This window comes from Corapipo altera, unplaced genomic scaffold (genome assembly GCF_003945725.1).
Source record: "Corapipo altera isolate COAL_440 unplaced genomic scaffold, ASM394572v1 23b, whole genome shotgun sequence".
Taxonomy (NCBI): domain Eukaryota; kingdom Metazoa; phylum Chordata; class Aves; order Passeriformes; family Pipridae; genus Corapipo; species Corapipo altera.
This window is the reverse complement of record NW_020884885.1, coordinates 2452250-2469916: the sequence shown is the minus strand read 5'-3', so window position 1 is coordinate 2469916 and position 17667 is coordinate 2452250. Positions and strand designations below refer to the sequence as shown.

At 41.1% G+C, this 17667-nt stretch overlaps 2 protein-coding genes across 2 annotated transcripts in view; one reads left to right on the top strand and one right to left on the bottom strand.

Moving 5' to 3' along the window:
* FSIP1 (fibrous sheath interacting protein 1) overlaps positions 1-10853 on the top strand; it is a 92575-nt gene extending 81722 nt beyond the window's left edge. The window contains exon 13 of the mRNA XM_027642139.1: positions 10747-10853. Coding sequence (XP_027497940.1) covers positions 10747-10757 — 11 coding nt within the window. The 3' untranslated portion in view covers positions 10758-10853. The remainder of the gene's footprint in view (positions 1-10746) is intronic.
* THBS1 (thrombospondin 1) lies at positions 1666-17542 on the bottom strand. Its single transcript, XM_027642137.1, has 22 exons — positions 17439-17542; positions 17158-17252; positions 15843-16420; positions 15283-15358; positions 14838-15034; positions 14537-14662; positions 12946-13039; positions 12421-12594; positions 11866-12042; positions 11379-11552; positions 11066-11193; positions 10796-10948; positions 10056-10274; positions 9390-9497; positions 8876-9035; positions 8371-8489; positions 6485-6719; positions 5886-6113; positions 5379-5650; positions 4970-5067; positions 4719-4858; positions 1666-4078 (listed from the first exon to the last, which is right to left on the bottom strand). Exons 2-22 carry the CDS (start codon positions 17225-17227, stop codon positions 4071-4073), a joined length of 3534 nt encoding a protein of 1177 aa, XP_027497938.1. The 5' UTR covers positions 17228-17252; positions 17439-17542; the 3' UTR covers positions 1666-4070.
* Between the last annotated feature and the right edge of the window lie 125 nt (positions 17543-17667).

Below are 17667 nucleotides of genomic sequence, written 5' to 3'. Positions count from 1 at the left end.
TGCCAATATCAGTGAAAATTGCAGTATCGTCATAAGATGCAGATTTGCTATGGTTATTTCCATCTTTATAGCTTATAAATATCTACAGGTTAAACTGCTACACCTGTTGAATATAGATTTGATGCAGATAACTGCCTTAAAACGTAAGGTACTGCGTTTGCTTGGGCTCTGAGAAGAGTGTGCTGTGGTAAGAAAACTCTGCGCTCTCTTCAGTAGCCTGAAATTCAAAGATTGCTCATGCAAAAAAAGTTGGCCAAATACCAAATAATGCTAGAAGTGGCATGCATTGGTTGGTACGCTTACTTGTCCCACTGATGAGTCTCCAAGGTTTTGAGAGCAGCAAATTTCTGACAGGCTTCACCTGCAGAGTTTCTGCCCTGTGAAGTGTGACCATTATTCATGTTTTTCTTTAGTAGTTGTTTCTTTGGGCAAGTCAAGGCTGAACATACCTCAACTATGACTCCTGCTTGTATCCTACTGTATTCACACTCACCAAGCAAAAAGTGGGTGGACTTACTTAAGCTATGGGTTAACACAAAGCACGTGGCTTGCCTTTTTTATTCTAGCGACAGTAAAAGCTACATAAATGCACATAATAGATTAGATGAAAGTTAGCCTTGGCAGCTTATTCCAATGACCTTGTCTGAGCCCATGCCTATCTTCCCCACATCAGCAGCAGTTCTCTGTTTCAAACTTCTCATTAAATCGACATATATCCATATGGAGACATACCTATTCAGACAACTGGTTGGCTTTAGGGTATCTCATTCTTCATGAAAGTACACTAAAGAGATCTCTCCAGGTGGGAAAATTCTTTGTTTTTTGTAGTTCTCAGTCTTCTTGGTGTCCTTGGGAGGCAAGAAGAGAGTTAGAGATCAGAACTGTAGGAGATTTGGTACAGCAGCCCCAGATAAAATCAGATGGGTTACACTGGCAGTACAATCCTAGGACCCCGTCAATCCTGTAACTGGTGAGGGCAGAAATTCAGCAGTCCCTCATATTGTGGAAGCAACATAGGAGCTCTTTGTTCTTGTTCTCAGTGGGAAAAAAATCAAAAATACATGACTGCTCTCAAAAGTTTACTGACATAGAACAGGACTCTTTCTCCTCAGGAAAAGGGGACTTAAAGATTAATTTCTGTATCTGCAGGACCCCCTCAATACACTTCTTATGTGGGTATCTAGCACTCCTAATAGCACCTGGCTTTGCTGAGCAGCATGAGATGAACTGCTGCAAGTAAAGACTGAACAACCAGTCTTAACTGCTCTTATTTTTAGCAGCATATTCTGGAAGTTGATATAGTGCCATGTCATCAGCTTTTTGATCACACTAGCAGTTTCAATCTTGAAGAGTCTAGATTCCTCTGCCCCTGCAAATAGCCAATATGCTGCCTCTTTCCATGTGAAAGGAGGTACGATTGAAATCCCTCAGTGTTTTGCTTTGTGGCTGCATCAAGAGCAGCATGTCTGTGTCTACACTTACAGAAATCTTAAAGTGCAGCCTTCAGAATCAGATGTACCAGCTGCCCGTGCTGCATAACTGCAGAAGTGCCTTGAAGTGGAGCAGTTGTTATACCCAGGGAACAGCTCAGGTGCAGCCCCTCAGCATAGTTTTAAGAGTATAGAGAGATCTTGCATTGAAGCCAAATTTGACAAAAATAACACATCAGTGATCCAGATATTTATTACAAAACACAAATAAAACCAGAGCACAAAAGTATAAATATAAATGTCCTTGGTGATTTATTGTTCTTTGTATGTAAGAAGCTTTATTGTACAACTTACACACCTTTAAAATGGAAAATGGTTAAAAATGTTTACAAAAAAAGCACTTTCTTAGAAAATTATGCTAGCAAAAACATCGGGAGGAGGGAAGCAAAAAAATCTTCAGTGTGCAAACTTTTTATAAAAATAGAAATACTAACTCTACAGGTAGCATTTCATGATAAATTATTTAAATAGCCTATCTACAAAATTATGTGATTAACTATTACAATGGCAATGAGAAAAATAATTTATAAAAATACAAGCAATGGTATACAAGATGACAGGAAAAAATATAATACAACATTAGAAATTGTATTTGACTTTTTTTTTCCAATGCCATTTCCTTACTGGGAATACATTTTCTGCAAAGAAATTTTGACTATGTACATCATTAACTTTTTAGTACTACAGTAGCTTTAAAGTTTGTTAGACATTTGAACTCTTCTTAATCCAAACGTTTTTCTCAGTCACACAACAATGAGGTAATATTTGTACGTAAAACTTTCACCATGTTCTTTTCTTTCCTTTTTTTATGAAAAGACAAGGAAGTATTGTAGATACAAGGATGATGCCCCTTCTGTAGGGGAAAACAGTCTTTTAATGTACATCAAGCCCTCTCCCTCTTTTGCAAGGAGCTCCTGAAATTCTGTCTAGTCCGTGAAGAATTCCTTCTTTTGTAGCTGCACATCACTAGTTACAATACTTAGCGTGCAGTGGCGCAAACAGTGGGTTTGAATGGTTACTGATGGCAGTCATTGTGCCTCTCGCTGCAATCTCCTCAGGGCAGGTATCCTGGCTTTGTGTTAGGCCCACTGACCCGTGGTAAAGCACCACAGACATTTCCCAGCACTGAATAACACTAAGATGGTAAATGGCATTCCCTCATCTCTAGTAGTACGGATGGGACAGAAACTGCTACCATCTAAAGGGACTTGAATTTTAGCACTGGAGAACAGTTGCCTGCCAGGCTACTAACTGCCTTGTACAAAGAAAGGAAAAGCCAACATTGAGCTCAGACTGAGAAAAACAAACATCTCGTTTCCCACCCCATCACTTTTCCCTGCACCTCAAAGCCTTTATGGGAAAATAGCTCTTTGTAACAAGTAGATTACCACTATCTGCTCCAGAAAAGATTCTTTTTCCTCAACTAAACCCCCTCTAGTTTCAATATAGAACGGAGATAATAAATAATCTGTATTTACAATCTTACAGTCATGAAGACTTGTAAAAATGATTAGGTGGATAGTCTTGACGCATTTCTTGTTGTTTTAATCAATAATCCCTCAGTCATTATAAATCAAGAATAGGCAAAAATAAATATTTTACAATTTTATCTACAGGCCCCTTTTCCTCCCCTCCAAAGAAGTGAGGGGTTTAAGGCATCTGTGGCATGTAGAAAAGGAATGTTTTCATTACTATTACTTTTGTGCCTCTTTAACCATAAAAAGTGAAGCACATGCTAGTCTCCTGAAGGACAGCATAGTGCTAGCTGAGATGGTGGTGCTTTCTGGCACCATATCTGAAACACATTTAAATGTAAGCAAGATCTGCATCTAATCAGGAAAAAACAGAATCTAATTGTAAATCCCAGTTCTCCCAAAGCTGGTGTGATCCAGTGTACCAGTTTTTGTCCTCTTTCCCTGATCCCATGACAGAAATCAGTTTTAGGATATCTGTTTTGTCCTGTGTAGTTACAGAAGCTGATCTAGCTCACCACAAATAGAGTAAGGCTGTGTTTTCATCTGTAAGATATGACATAAAAACCAATATTTTCTCCAAGTTCAGTGGATGTAAACCAAGGTAGCACAGCCCTCCTTAAAAAATTCCTCTCCCCCATCAAGAATAAAGATGTAGAGTTCCCCCTCCCACTCAAAACCCCTTTTCCCCACACAATGAAAGGTCTTCAGTTTAAGTAGTCCACAGCACATCCAAAGATGTTCTTTTTACAAAATGCTACTCCATGGGACCTCCAGTTAGAGAGGCAGTGACACTGCACTGTGATAAACAGCAAACAAATATCTTTCCTACTGAAAGAAGTGTGCTTGTTCAGTGAAGACAATTCTCATTTGCAAGACATTTGTTTCCTTCCATTTCAGCAGAGGTCAGATACCAAGTATGTTCTCACTTTCATTCTCTCAAAAGCATTCTCTTGAGGCAGGTCATGTGTTTCGAGTCCACATTTACGAAGAAAGAAGAAAGGAAGGAATAATATAATGGTCCCAGGATTTGTAAGGCTAAATGTTTTAAAAGGTGCAATTACCAGCATTTTTAAATAGTCTCTGAATCCAACAATCAATCTTGTGATTATGGATCTGTGAAAAAGAAAAAATTGAGATATTTAAGTATTTCTGTGCATTATGTGTGACTATGTCGAAGTCATTAATGCCTAGAGACATTTGTAAAGAAAATTCAAAGTGCTTAGGTACTTTCTTGAGGTAGACTTCAGAATCCAGTCTATGTAACCATTACATGATGAAGTCACAATTTAAGAAGACTAACTAGAGCATCTGGAACTCGTTGTATGCACTTATCTCCATTAAACTGCAAGACTGCAATGTATGGACAGTCTTATATTTTGCTTGCTTTTAAAAAAATCAGTTTTTTGCTTGCTAAAAACTTTTGCATTTCCACCTGTTACACTGTTGTTTCATTCTAGTCAGCATTTTAAAGGAGATTCACGATATATTTCATTTCTGGAACTCAACATGGATTTCTGATACTTTGAAATAACACAGTAGAAATATACTTATATTTTACACATTTAAACTTTTAACTGTGAGAAGTTTATCAAGAAGGTGTTCTGCATCTGCCTGCAGACCTTGCTTGAGATTGAGCCATGAAAGATCAGGGGCGAACTTTCCCTCTTATGTCTTATCTTGATCCATTCTACTTTTCTTGACAGTGGCTTTCTTGAATTTATACAGGATCTCTTAAATACAATGTCATCCTTACCTCTGCATTCATATTTAAGATCTGAGAAGAATACCATTTCTTGAGAGAAGACAAATAATCCTAGCCGACCACCAGCATAGGTTTTATCATAGATTGGTCCTGAGTCTGCCATGATCTTCTTCCCTTCATACATTACAACCCTACAAAGAGACAATAGCTCAGCCATCTTTGACAAGCTTTTGTTAGGTACATCTTTACAGACATCCACTTCCCTTGTGGATAATTATTTCAGATAAAAGGATGATGCTCACCTGATGTAGCCAGTCTTTGGTCTATGGCTGAGACGCCATCTGTATGCAGTGAAGTCTTTCCAGCCTATGTGACGAGGGTCATGCCACAAAGTTCTCACCTATGAAAGAATATTTTTTTATTAAGCAGAGGCCTGAGATAACATAGCCATTATTTTGACATAAAGATGCCTTGTCAATCATCATTCTTACTATTAAAGGCTTCAAGTAAGTCATTAGGGGAAAATTACAAAGTTACTAGTCTTTGTCAAAAAGATTATGCCATTCTGATCAGCATGTGCAGACCCCCTGTAAGCATTTAACTTTTTGAAAGAACAGCCTGTCTTATAGTGCAGAAGAGTAGGTTATTGCATTGGAGTAATCATATTATCACATTAAGAATACTTTAGCACGTAGTAAGTGCCACTCTTACCTGGCCAGGAGTGTTTCCTGTGTGCCAGAGAGCATTACGAAGGTGTTCTCCTGGACCAGTGGTGGAATTCACAACTTTGATGGAGAGACCTGAATAGCCTTGAGCTTTGGTTGGTGTGGAGTCCCAGTAAGACTGAGTAATCTGCTTCCACATGACCACATAGAAACGACTGCTAGATTGGTAGCCAAATACAAAGCCAGCATAATCATCATCCCTTTCTGTATTGATGAAGAAGGTACCACTGAAGTCCACAGCATTGAATTCATCAAAACCTATGGAGACAATAAAGGATAAAACTTTAGGTGCTGCTCTTTTGCAATTCTTAAACAACTCCTTAGTAGTTTCTTAGGTTCTCCTGCCTCAACAATAACAAAACCAACCAACCAACCTGCCCCCCCTCCTGAAAAAAACAACCCACAACCCAAACAAACAAAGCCACCCAAAACCAAACCAAAAAACCCCAAACACCAGTGTAATGCCTGTTAGAGTTAAATTTTTTCCCCTTACCAACTGCAAGGCCAGGGTCACAGTTCACCGTCTGAACCAGTTCTTTACCCTGGTGACGAACAACCCAGTTTGGATCATTTTGGGATGTTCCCTTGGGATCCAGGGGAATCATCTGAAATCTTCGGAAATCGGTCTCACTAATTTCCACATTTTCAGGGCAGATATCATCAATGTCTGGCACACTGTCTTGGTCAAAGTCATCTTTGCAAGCATCTCCACGTCCATCACCTGCAGGATAAAAGTAATTTTACCATTATATCACCACCTTTGTTTGTTTCTGAGTCTTAAAACTTAGGAGTTTAATTGCAGAACTCTGACTGCCCAGGTACTCCTGGCAGACACATGAGAGGAGCTGCAACAGCTACTGTACAAATGCCCTTTCACTCCAGCCTGATAGTGACTTAGGAATAAATTGGGTATGTGGCCATTTTTACATTCTTTACTCTTCTTTACTCCCAAGAAGCACTACAACAACAGTACAGACATCCTAGTTTTTTGTTACTTGGAAGTTTTGTCCAATACTGAAAATCATGAAAAAAAATAGCATCAAACTATTGGAAGATACTCTTAAAATGTTATTATGATACTGGCCATCTTACCATCAGAATCAGCTTGATCTGGGTTGGCAACCAATCTGCAGTTATCTTTGTCATCAGGGATACCATCATTGTCATCATCATGGTCACAGGCATCACCTTTTCCATCCTTATCATGGTCAGCTTGATTGGCATTGGGCACGTAGGGGCAGTTATCAAGATTATTTTGATGGCCATCTTCATCTATGTCCTGGTTGTTGTCACACTGATCACCTATGCGGTCAGAATCGGTGTCTTCCTATGAGAGGAGAAAAGAAACATTTTAAAAAGCCACTTAAAGAAGGCTGAGATAGGAGTCTCTGAAATAGAAGTTTTAATATCTAGAGTTAATTGGGATTTCTGCTTGCTTTATCAAGAGCTAAGATGGATGTAGTGAGTGGATTAATACACACTTAAAGCTGCCTGTGCTACCTGGTTTTATCTTACTTTAGTCCTGCCCTGATTTTAATTTGAATCCATAGCATCAGAAAGCAGTGTGGTCATCAGCTTATCTTCTCCCTTCTGCCACATGACTCTTCTGTCACTAGTCTACTATATTGGACGTGGGTACTTTACCTCTCACCTTGCTTGGCAGCAGTGTGGTTTCAAGGGCCAGACAAGGGTAGGACTACTCTGTACCTAGTCAGTAGACACTGTAACATTAAAACAGACTCTATAAAGTCTTAGTTTTACAGCTTCTACACCATATAATAATTTTCTTTACCATAAAAGCCTATAATGCTCTTCATGTCCCCTGACTCATCAGCCAAGACAATTGTTCCCATAGTGGTCATGGACTGCATTAACTGCTGTGCTTGCTGATCGCATATTTTAGCCAGTCATTTGCTTAACCAGCTTCTGAAATAAAAACAATCCCATCATCCCTGAGGTTGCTTCAAGGTTTAGTGTAGTCATCTTGTTAACACTGGTGGATGACCCTGGTGTTGGTGTAGGCAGGAGGCATACCATACATTTTGAATAGTACCAGTTCTGCTATTTGAAATCTAATATCTCCACTTCTAGACGTTGATTAGGAAAGTGTTTGGAAAGCCATTAGAGTCTTACATTAAGATTTCAAAGTCATAAGAGAAACGTTGCCTGAAAGGATCTTCAGACAATTCCCTCTCTCAGGTGGAGAAGTAGTAAAACAAGTGACAACGACTAAGAAATTTTATATTATCTGTTTAAAACCTTTGAGTAACACTGCTTTTAGGCTACGTGACTACACTACATTACATTCCACTGTTTAGCTTTTCTAACCCTTCAAACATGTCCCTGAAGATCTTAAACTTAGTCTTTTAACTGACAGGACAGCACAGGCTTTATCCACTTCTGCCTTCAAATGTTTTTGAACCAGTAAGTTGTCTGAGAGTCTGGATCCCCCTGTATCTTATGAAGGGAATTTTAAAACTGTCTGAATATGCCTTTTCCTTAGAGAAAAAACAACTTGTGCTGCCTTTGACTTACTGGTATAAAAATTATCTTCTTAAATGCAGTTGCCTCAAGCTAAGAGACAAAGATTGAAGTGCAACTTTGTGTCTAAGTAAACAGAGCACTACAGGCTATGAAGAAGGTAGTTCCTACTACCTAGATTTCATACAATACTCCTGAAGTATTTCATATTCTCACTATGAGGATCACCACAACTAACAAACCTAAGAAATGTTTAGTAGACAAGTACAAGCAGTAGTCTCACAGATCTTCACTAGAGTTCCTTTTCAGAAAATACCTAACAGCTGTTCAAACTGTGAGGGCATGTTATTTGATAAAGGCACTATTTGGGAAATTACTAAGAATGATTTATGACAAGTCAAATTTAAAGTGTAACTTGTTCAAATATTTTCTACAACATACAACATATATATTTTTTATCACACCAGTCCTCTACTTACACAATGCAAATCCCCTACCTGGTCAGGATTGTGTTCCAGTGGACAGTTATCACACTGATCTCCAACACCATCCAAGTCTGTATCCCTCTGGTCTACATTGTAGACATACTGGCAGTTGTCCATTTCATTAAGCACCCCTGCAAAATTAAGAAAAGTTCATGAATGCAAGTCAGACATCTAAATGCTGCAGAGGACTGTGTAAAGCCTCACACTTCTTGATACATTTTTGAAAGCATTTTGAACAGCATTTGAAAGCTTTGAAAACTTGACTCATCATTAGCTCTGCCTATTCCTACTGCCTGTGAGACTGGAGCTAGAATTGAACTGTGCCAAAATGTATACATTCCAAAGTGAATTTCCATTAGACCTAACTGTTCCTTCAGTAGCCTTCATGTCCTGAAACCACCATGGGAGAACTTGTGTTCAAGGATGAAACTTTTGTAGGAAATCAGTGGTACATTGGGTACATTTGATTCTTCGGTGATTAGAAAACCATCTAAGGGAGTGATTAGAGGCCACCTACCATCTCCATCAATATCTACTGCACATGCATCTCCTTCTCCATTGTTGTCAGTGTCAGTTTGATCAGGGTTGTGATTGTAGGGACAGTTATCGCAGCGGTCACCAACATCATCCCTGTCGTAGTCATATTGCTGGGGGTTGTAGATGAATGGACAGTTGTCCTGAAAAAGCAAGACAGAAGTCAAGCTTTAAAAACGGTCAAATTAAACCTTTAACCAGAAGCAATAAAGGCAGGGAAACAGTTAAGACTGGAATGCTACTATCTCAAAACACCCCATTGCTTACATGAGTGTAAGAACGGCTGAATAAAAATGAAAATTCACTTCCAAAGCTCAAACAGCTGCAGAAAGTTAGATATGCATAACTCTGCAGGACAAAGGTTTCTAGGATAGCTGTCAGTGCCAGCAATTTCCTATGGTCCTCTCTTAAGATTAAGGTCAGAAGCTAGACCCCACCTTTAGGAGGAAGAATGAGAGAGCCACATTCTCAAAGGCTGTTCTTTTCTGTTGTCTTACCCGGTCATCAGGAATGCCATCATCATCATCATCATTGTCACAGGCATCACCAATCCCATCCTTATCATAGTCTTCCTGCCCAGAGTTAGGCAGATTAGGGCAGTTATCCTAGAAAGGATAAAGTACACAGATACATTCACTCCTGATGTGAATACAACGGGGATTTGAGCAGGTAACATGTAATACCTCAACAAGGTAGGTATTATCTTATTGTAATTCTCTCAATTTAGGCTAGTCATTAGTGTGATAAGTCTTAGAAAGTCACAGTGCAAATAGTTCTTAAAATAAAGATTGGGTTGCTTTTAAGAATCTTACCCTGTTGTTCTTCCTCTAGAGATAACTATATCAGCAAAGCTGATATAAGTATAGCCTAAACTAGAATGTTCCTAGAACATTTACAAGTGTTCATAATTGTGTCAGGCTTCACCTTTTCCCATATTGCAAGAATATATAAAGCAACACAGCAACAGCAAGAGCCTCCCAGCAATCCCTTGACAGTGGTATCCCTACACCTCCTCTGTCTCTAGAGGGTTATTTGCAGACAAGATAGTTTAATAGCCCTAACTAGACAGAGACTGGCTTTATACCCTAAACCTAACAAGTTTTGTACATTTCTTAGATAGTCAGGCTGTTATAATGGTAGATGGGAAAAGAGGATAAACTCACTTTTTTACAGTGGTAAGTGGCATTGGCAACACAAACAAGATTCTCATTTGGCCATCCATCCAAGTCAGTATCTTCTCCACATATTATGCCATTACCAGCATAGCCTGGTTTACATTCACAGCGATACATGGGGTCACTGAAGTGGCCAAGGTAATTGCATTTGGCATTCTTGTTGCAGTCATGTGTTCCATCTGTGCATGGATTACGTGGCTTGCAGACCTAGAAGACCATACAGAAATTAAACTCACTAAAAACATCATTTTATCCCTCATTTTTTCCCCCCAGAAATTCAAATAAATCCTTATCCTTCAATCAGGAAAAACAAAGCCTCATGCATGACATTCTTCCAGTCCCCAACTCCAGTACCATTCTTGGCACTAATTATTTCTCTTGTTCAAACCTTATATATTTTCAAATGGAACCAAGCACTAAGATACAACAGTATGTGCCTCAAAGGTATCATTAGGGAATACTGATTTACTCCTAAATTACTACTAAAATTGTGTATAACATTTGAACCCTCCATGGCTGGGGAGAGCATTTATATTTAAAACTCATTTTGAACTCCAATAGAAACTGCTTAATGCTCCTTCTGTTCTGAATCACAGAAGATGGTATTTTATTAGACATATCAAGTCTTTCTTGCCTAAAAAGCATAGGGTTTTTTGGTTTTGGTTTTTTTTTTTTTTAGAAACTTTGTGAGATTTCATAACTCAGAACAGTTCTCAAGTTGACAATACCTGTTTGTTAGTCATGGCATCCTCAACACTGCGACCAAATGGCTGTGTTCCAGTGAAACGTGGTGGACAAGGCAGACAGTTGTACCCAGGTTCAGTATTCTCACACCTGTGCACTCCGTTGAAGACAAAGCAGGCATCGGGAACTTCTTTGCACTGAAATAGGAGTTTGAGATAGAGGAGAACAACAGTTAGCATTAGAAAACACTGATTCTATTCTCCCTTTCCATCTTCCTTCCTTTCCTTTCAAGGAGCAAGCTATATTCTTCTTACCTCATCAATATCTTGGCAGTGAACACCATCACCATGGTAGCCAGCAGGACAGGCACCACACTTCCAGGAACCATCAGGAGAGCTGGTACATGTAGCCCCAGCAAAGCAGGGATTAGACAGACACCCATCTGTGAAACAAATGAGAAAATGCTACAGTGAGGGATTCTTACCATGCTGCTACGGTACTTTATTTGACTTATATCCTGGTTTAAAATTCTAGCACTTATGTTTACAGACTTACGTAAAATTTTTAAATCAATATTTTCAAGACTGTCAACGATCTTCAGATGTTTATGGGAAAACAGATACTCACCAATTGGACAGTCTTGTTTGTTGCAGACCTGAGTCCCTCTAGCTTCACCTACACAAGTCTTCCCACCATACTGAGGCTCAGGATTATTGCAGAGACGGCTACGTTTTTGAAGTCCTCCTCCACATGTCACTGTGCAAGCATCCCATGGAGACCATGGTCCCCAGTTGCCATTAACTAAAGGAAGATAGAAGTTAGAAGACATGTATGGTTTCAAATTCAGTGCTACAACTGGTTTCTACCTGCTTAGGACTATTATTTTTGTAGCGAGAGCGCCTCAGACATTGTTCCAGCATAAGTGACAGAATTAATGGGCTCCATGGAGGAGGCATAGAAGACAGTTTAGTTTCATCTGAAACTAACCTGAGAGGTTTTACATAGCCCACCTCTAAGTTAAAAGAGAGAATACTAGAACTAGGTTATATAGCAACTACTCTGGAAGTTCATCATTTAAGCTACCAAACAGTAGTTATCACCATGACACACTTACTTGGGCAAGGATCTTTCTGGCAGGCTTTGTTTTCTCTTGCCTCACCCTCACAAGGTTTGCCATTCAGCTGTGGTACTGGAGAGTTGCAGAGACGAATTCTAGTGATGATGCCCGTGCCACAAGTGACAGAACATGACGACCATGGTGACCAGTGACTCCAGCCACCATCCTGTTTAACTACAGGAGAGAGATGTCTGTTATTAACAGTTTCTGAAGACTTCAGCTACAGAGCACCTAGAACGTAGCCAGTACCAGAACTGCACCAAAGACTCCATATATAACAGATAGTCTCTGCACGGTCACAGATCAAGTTTTGTTGCTAAAGAAGTTTCATCCCTAAACTGGTGTCAAATTTTGTCCTGGGAGCAGTGCCCAAACACGCCTGTTTACTGCGCAAACTATGTGCTCCCCTTGACCTGATTAATAGAAGTCCTTAAAGCTAGAAGCCAACGATCCACACCAGCAACAGAACTACATGGTAATCTTTGCTGTTAATGTCAAGCCAGTAAAAGCAGCCGACGTTTTACTACCAGCATGAGTAGATTAAGTACTTACATCTCTTATCACACTCCTGAAGGTGGCAAGTCCGAGTCTGCACAGAAGACCCTTCGCAGCGGTTATTGAGACTGTCACAGGAACGTCCTCTCTGCTGAATTCCGTTACCACATGTTACAGAACATGAGGTCCATTCAGACCAAGGAGACCATCCATCATCGGCATAGTCGCTAGCTGCAGAGGGATACAGCTCTGAATAAGACTCCATGTACATGTTTTTTCATAGCCTTTTCTCCCACACCTCTCTCCATCAAAAAGGTCAGAGCTGCCCTCAAAAGCCACATGCACCTTCCTTTCTTGGACAAGATTAAAGCCATGAACTCAAATATTTCAGTATGTTGTGCATTGTAGAAAATATTGAATGTGCACCACCTAAGTGATTAACTTCAAAGAGGTATCAGACTAACTGTACTTCAGCAGTGCAAAGTTATCCTTGTATATCCAGTTGTGGGATACTTTAGAGCAGCATGTGTCTAGTTAGATGAGGCCAACTGCTACAGAAGTGTGAATAATCTAAGTACTTACGCCAGCACCGGGGACAGCACTCCCCATCAGGCACAGTGGCATTGGAACAAGGCATGAGAGGACAGGACACTTTCCGGCATATAGTAGCAGAGTTCTATAAAGAATTGTGAGAATTGCAATAAGCAAGTGGAATACAAGCAATGTCTAGAGTCTGGTTAAATAATAGAGATCTTTTCTGCAGCACTTAAAACTCAAGAGCATATCTAAAACAGAGATCCTTGTAGTTAGAGCTAATATAACCCAAGGGTAGTCCCAGGCATTTTCATCAAACTTCATCTCATTTCCATTCTCACATATTTTTTTGTTTTCTTTTGCAGAAGATTATCAGGAGTAGCTAGCAGATCCTAGCTAGAGTAAAGGATTATTATGTGATTCCCAAAGTATAAGGTCAGACTTCAAGGAAACAAAACAAGAATGAGAAGCCAACTTTCTTTTCAGTTAATATGGATTTAAGCTGATTATATGGTAGAGATAAAATGAGTTCAGTGGACTCCGCTCAAGAGCTATGAAATCTATAACTTATACTTAGAGGTTTTTGATCTGTAAGCCAAACAGGCAGGGTAAGAACACCGACCTCCAATCTCAATGAGAGCTAAAGGGCAGTCTGTAGTTTTGTTTCTTGAAGGTAACAGCTTGGTCAGAAGAATGCTTTCGTGATTACTATTTTAGTCTCCCCAAGCAAATGACTAGATTAACACAATTACAGCTAACACTGAGTAAGAAGGTCATAGGAAAGAGACAGATGCAGAAGTCAGTATCATTTGCTGATTAGAAGACAAAAGATGTCAAGAGCTAAAATAGATGCAGAATTTGAGATGCCTTGGATTGCACACATACAAATAGCTTTTAATTTCTAAGGATTGGCAGGCTAGTTAACCCACTCTTTGGTAGACTGGTACTCCAAGAAGCTTTTGCTAGGGAATACTTAAATGGAACAAGCAAATAGTTTAAAGAAACCCTGAAACTGTATGTTTTGTGTATGTTTACAACATTCTGCAGAAGTGAAACAAAGCGTAGATATCTTCCCAGGTGATCCTGGGATTTAAACAGTTAACCTGAAATCTGAAAGGGAGTGCTGTTCCATATAATCTATAACAGTTAATAGGAAACAGCTAGAAACATTTGCTAGATAAACACCCCAAGTTTAAGTGCCTTTACTGAGTACTAGAACATCTTATTCTGCTAAGCCAGCAGGAGGTTCAGTGAGGACAGAAGATAGATCTAAAGTATTCCAGGAAGCAAAGCCAATAGTACTATACATTTGTTGTATTGATGCTGACTTTTAGTTTAATTATGAACTAATGTAAAGAATTCAGGCATTCCCCAAATTAAGGAACTAAAAGGGTGTTAATAGCCATATCAGAGCAATGTTTTGTACAGTTTTCTAAAATACTGCTGCTGTAACACTGTATGAAAGCTGCCTTCATACCAGAGATCGAGTAGAATGAAACAAACTGAATAATTCTATGGGTGCTCTAGTATGTCCAGTTCTGTGTATGATTCACTCTAACATTTTTATAATTTAGAAATGTCTGTTAATTCCTCCTCCTGAGTTTTTATTCAGAGGATTTATGAATGTGAGGAACCTTACCTGGCAAGTACATTCAGTGCAGCTGTCAATAGTCCACTCATCTTTATTTTTGTGCAAGATTCCATTATGAATGCATGCTCCAGGAGTGATCTGGACCACTTTAGCAATGATTTCATTTTCTTCAGTCTTGAGGGGGGGAGTGTAAGAAGCAAAGTGAAGATATTTAGAAGTTAATACAGAAAACATTGTTTTTCACAAAAGTCAATTTATTACTGTTTATACAGCCTCTCAAAAGGCAGGCTATAATTAATGCACTAAGTGCCAGTTAATAAAAGGTACCATGAATTTAGCCAACACTCACCACTTTGCGAACTCTGTCTTGAAGTGTTGTAACCATGGACCGAAGCCCTTGCAGTTCCACAAACATATTTGTTAGTTCATCACAGGAAAATCCACAGACTGCTTGGATGTCCTTTGTTTTATGGCCAATGTAATTAGTGCGGATAGCTGGGCTGGAACCATTGATGGGATTGTCCAAAGTAATGATTGCACTAGTGGCTAAGAGAAAAACCAGACATAGTAAATGCGTTTTTTACCATGTGCATTTATCATTCCAGGCTAACACCTGGCAGTTAAACAGCTGCCACCAGATTCACAAGGGTGCCTGCAGAAATATAATCTTATATCTTATGCAATGTGGATTTGCATGTCAGCATACTTCTGAGTTCTGTTTCAACTTGTCTTTCTAATGTAATGAGAAATCTTATTTTTAATAGGTCATTGAATTCAGAAGATTGTAAACTTACAGCTGGAGCAGCCTTTGTTCCTCAGGATAGTTTCCAGAGTTGTTCCAAACACAAACCGCACATTCTGCAGCAGTCCCTGTGGATGGAGGAAGAATTACAGCTACTTGCAGCAACTTCAAGGGAAAGAAGGACCACTTGCATGGACAGACTGAAGGTCACGTAAGATCTTTAAGAGTAGTTTTGTGACAGATATATGGAAAAGTGAAACACGTTTTTCTAGTCTCTTTAATGAATACAAGCCCTGCTTTCTAACAATCTCATCCTTGATCACAAGAACCTGGCGGCTCTCCAGGCAGGAAGAAAAAAACCCCACAAATTTCTGAACCTCACATAAGAAGCTGAGCAATGAAGCTACAACTACCTGTGTTGAAGCTTTAGTACCTTCTTATTGCTGCAGAAAGTTCCATCCCTACAAATCTAATACTTCATCCTTCAAATGCCATTATTAAAGTTTACTAGATTTAGAGGTCTTTGTAGCATTTTAGGCTGTTTGAGTAGCTAATGCACCTTCTAAGTAGATGACTGAAAATACTAGGCAAAAACCTTGGTGAAAGTCTTACCTGGAAGTTGTCATTGACTCCCCCTTTGGCAATACGGAGCCTGGCACTGCTGGCCAGGTCCCTAGTGAAGATGTTCTGGATGGGGATGTCCAGTTCAGCATTCTCCATTTTTTCACACCCCACATAGAGCTGAGCTCGGTCCTCCTGCACAAATAGGGTGATATTCTTCCAATGTCCTGTAGCTAGCAAGACATCCTCTACTGACACTAATTGCTGCTTGCCATCACCAGAAAGGCTCAGGTCCAGGGAGCCTGCTTTGCCATTTGATACTAGACTGAAGACGTGACCAGAGCCATCCTTCTGTTCCACAGACAGGAGAGTGCCTCTGCTTTTCTTGGCTTGCCGGAGAGTGGCCAGGAGGATGAAGCCCTTCTCAGCATGAATGGCATCTAATAAGTCTTGGAACTTTGAATCAGGGACAGCAGGGATGCGACTGGCATCCTCAATGCGGTAAGCAGGGCTGGAGGATTCCGGTCCCTTCACCAGGTACACCCCGGGTGCCCGGCGCCCACCTCCCTTCCGCATGAAGCCAATGAGTTCAAAGAGATCGAAGACACTGTTATCATCATTCCTGGACTCTGCAAAGAGAGATCAGAAGCATCATGAGAAAAGGACAAGAAAAGGCTGAGTAGGTGCATATCTTCCACAATTACTTAACATTTTGGCTCCTGGTACATGTCATGCATGGCAGAGCACCTCACATCAGACCACAGACAGTAGCTCTGATGGTGCAGCAGTCCCACCAGGAGCTGCAGCGTGGCAGAACATGTGCATTCTTGTACAGGAGCCAGTCAGCACAGGAGTGCCAGGTACCTGCTGACTGACACACAAAGGTAGCAGCCATTCTGGCACCTCGTTATACTGTAGCAGAGGAGAATTAGACAGCAAAGTCCTGACTGCAATATTCCTATGCTAGGATACAGCAAAGTGAGTTTGCTTAATCCAGCTGAATGACAGCAAGCACAGTAGCAGCTTCTTTATGGCACCATGATGGTACCCTACTGCCCTACTCCTTCTTCAGACAGTTCCTACATTATATTCCCCCTTTCCTCTGCCCAATGCAGAGGTGGGTATGCTACACACTCAAGTCCTGGAGATTCTGCATTCCTATTTCTGAAGGTTACACAAACTCCACACCAGAGAAACTTTTCTATTCCCAGCTACCTGATGTTCAGGTTGAAATGGTTTTGTTCATTGAAAGCTTTGGAGTTCTTCACCACCGAGCACAACTCCATCTGCCTGAACAGCCACCAAAGAAGTGTTTTTTGTTCCCCCTTCTCTGCCTGCTCCGGAACCAGCACAGAGCTGGCCTTACCTGCGGTGCGCTTGGTCTCTGAGCCGCCGAGCAGGAGGAGCAGGAGGCAGAGCGCAGTCGCTGGCCCCATGGCAAAGGTCTGTCTCCGAACCAGCCTGGACACACACACAGTTAAGAAGGTCACCGCGCTGCCGTCGCACCCAGGACCCCCGCCGGGCGTCCCGGCGCCAGCGCGGCTCCCGCAGGCAGGGAGAGAGGGAAGAAGCGCGGCGGGGTCGGGGCAGGTGCCCCCAGCCGCGGGACGGGACAGCGAGCGCGGCGGGAGCCGCCTCAGCACTCACCTGCGGGAAGAGCGATCCGGGCGGTCAGCGCCGGCCTCCGGATAGCGGCGACCAATTCCCGCGGGAGCCCCGACGCGGGAGGGCGAGAGGCAGCGGAGGCTGTGGCAGCGCTGCTGGGACACTGCGGGCGCCGCCGCCGCGCGCGCCTTTAAAGGGATGGCTCGCATTCCTGGGCGCGCGGCGGGCCAATCGGCGGCGGCGGGGCAGGAAGCGGGAGGCGGGAGGCGGG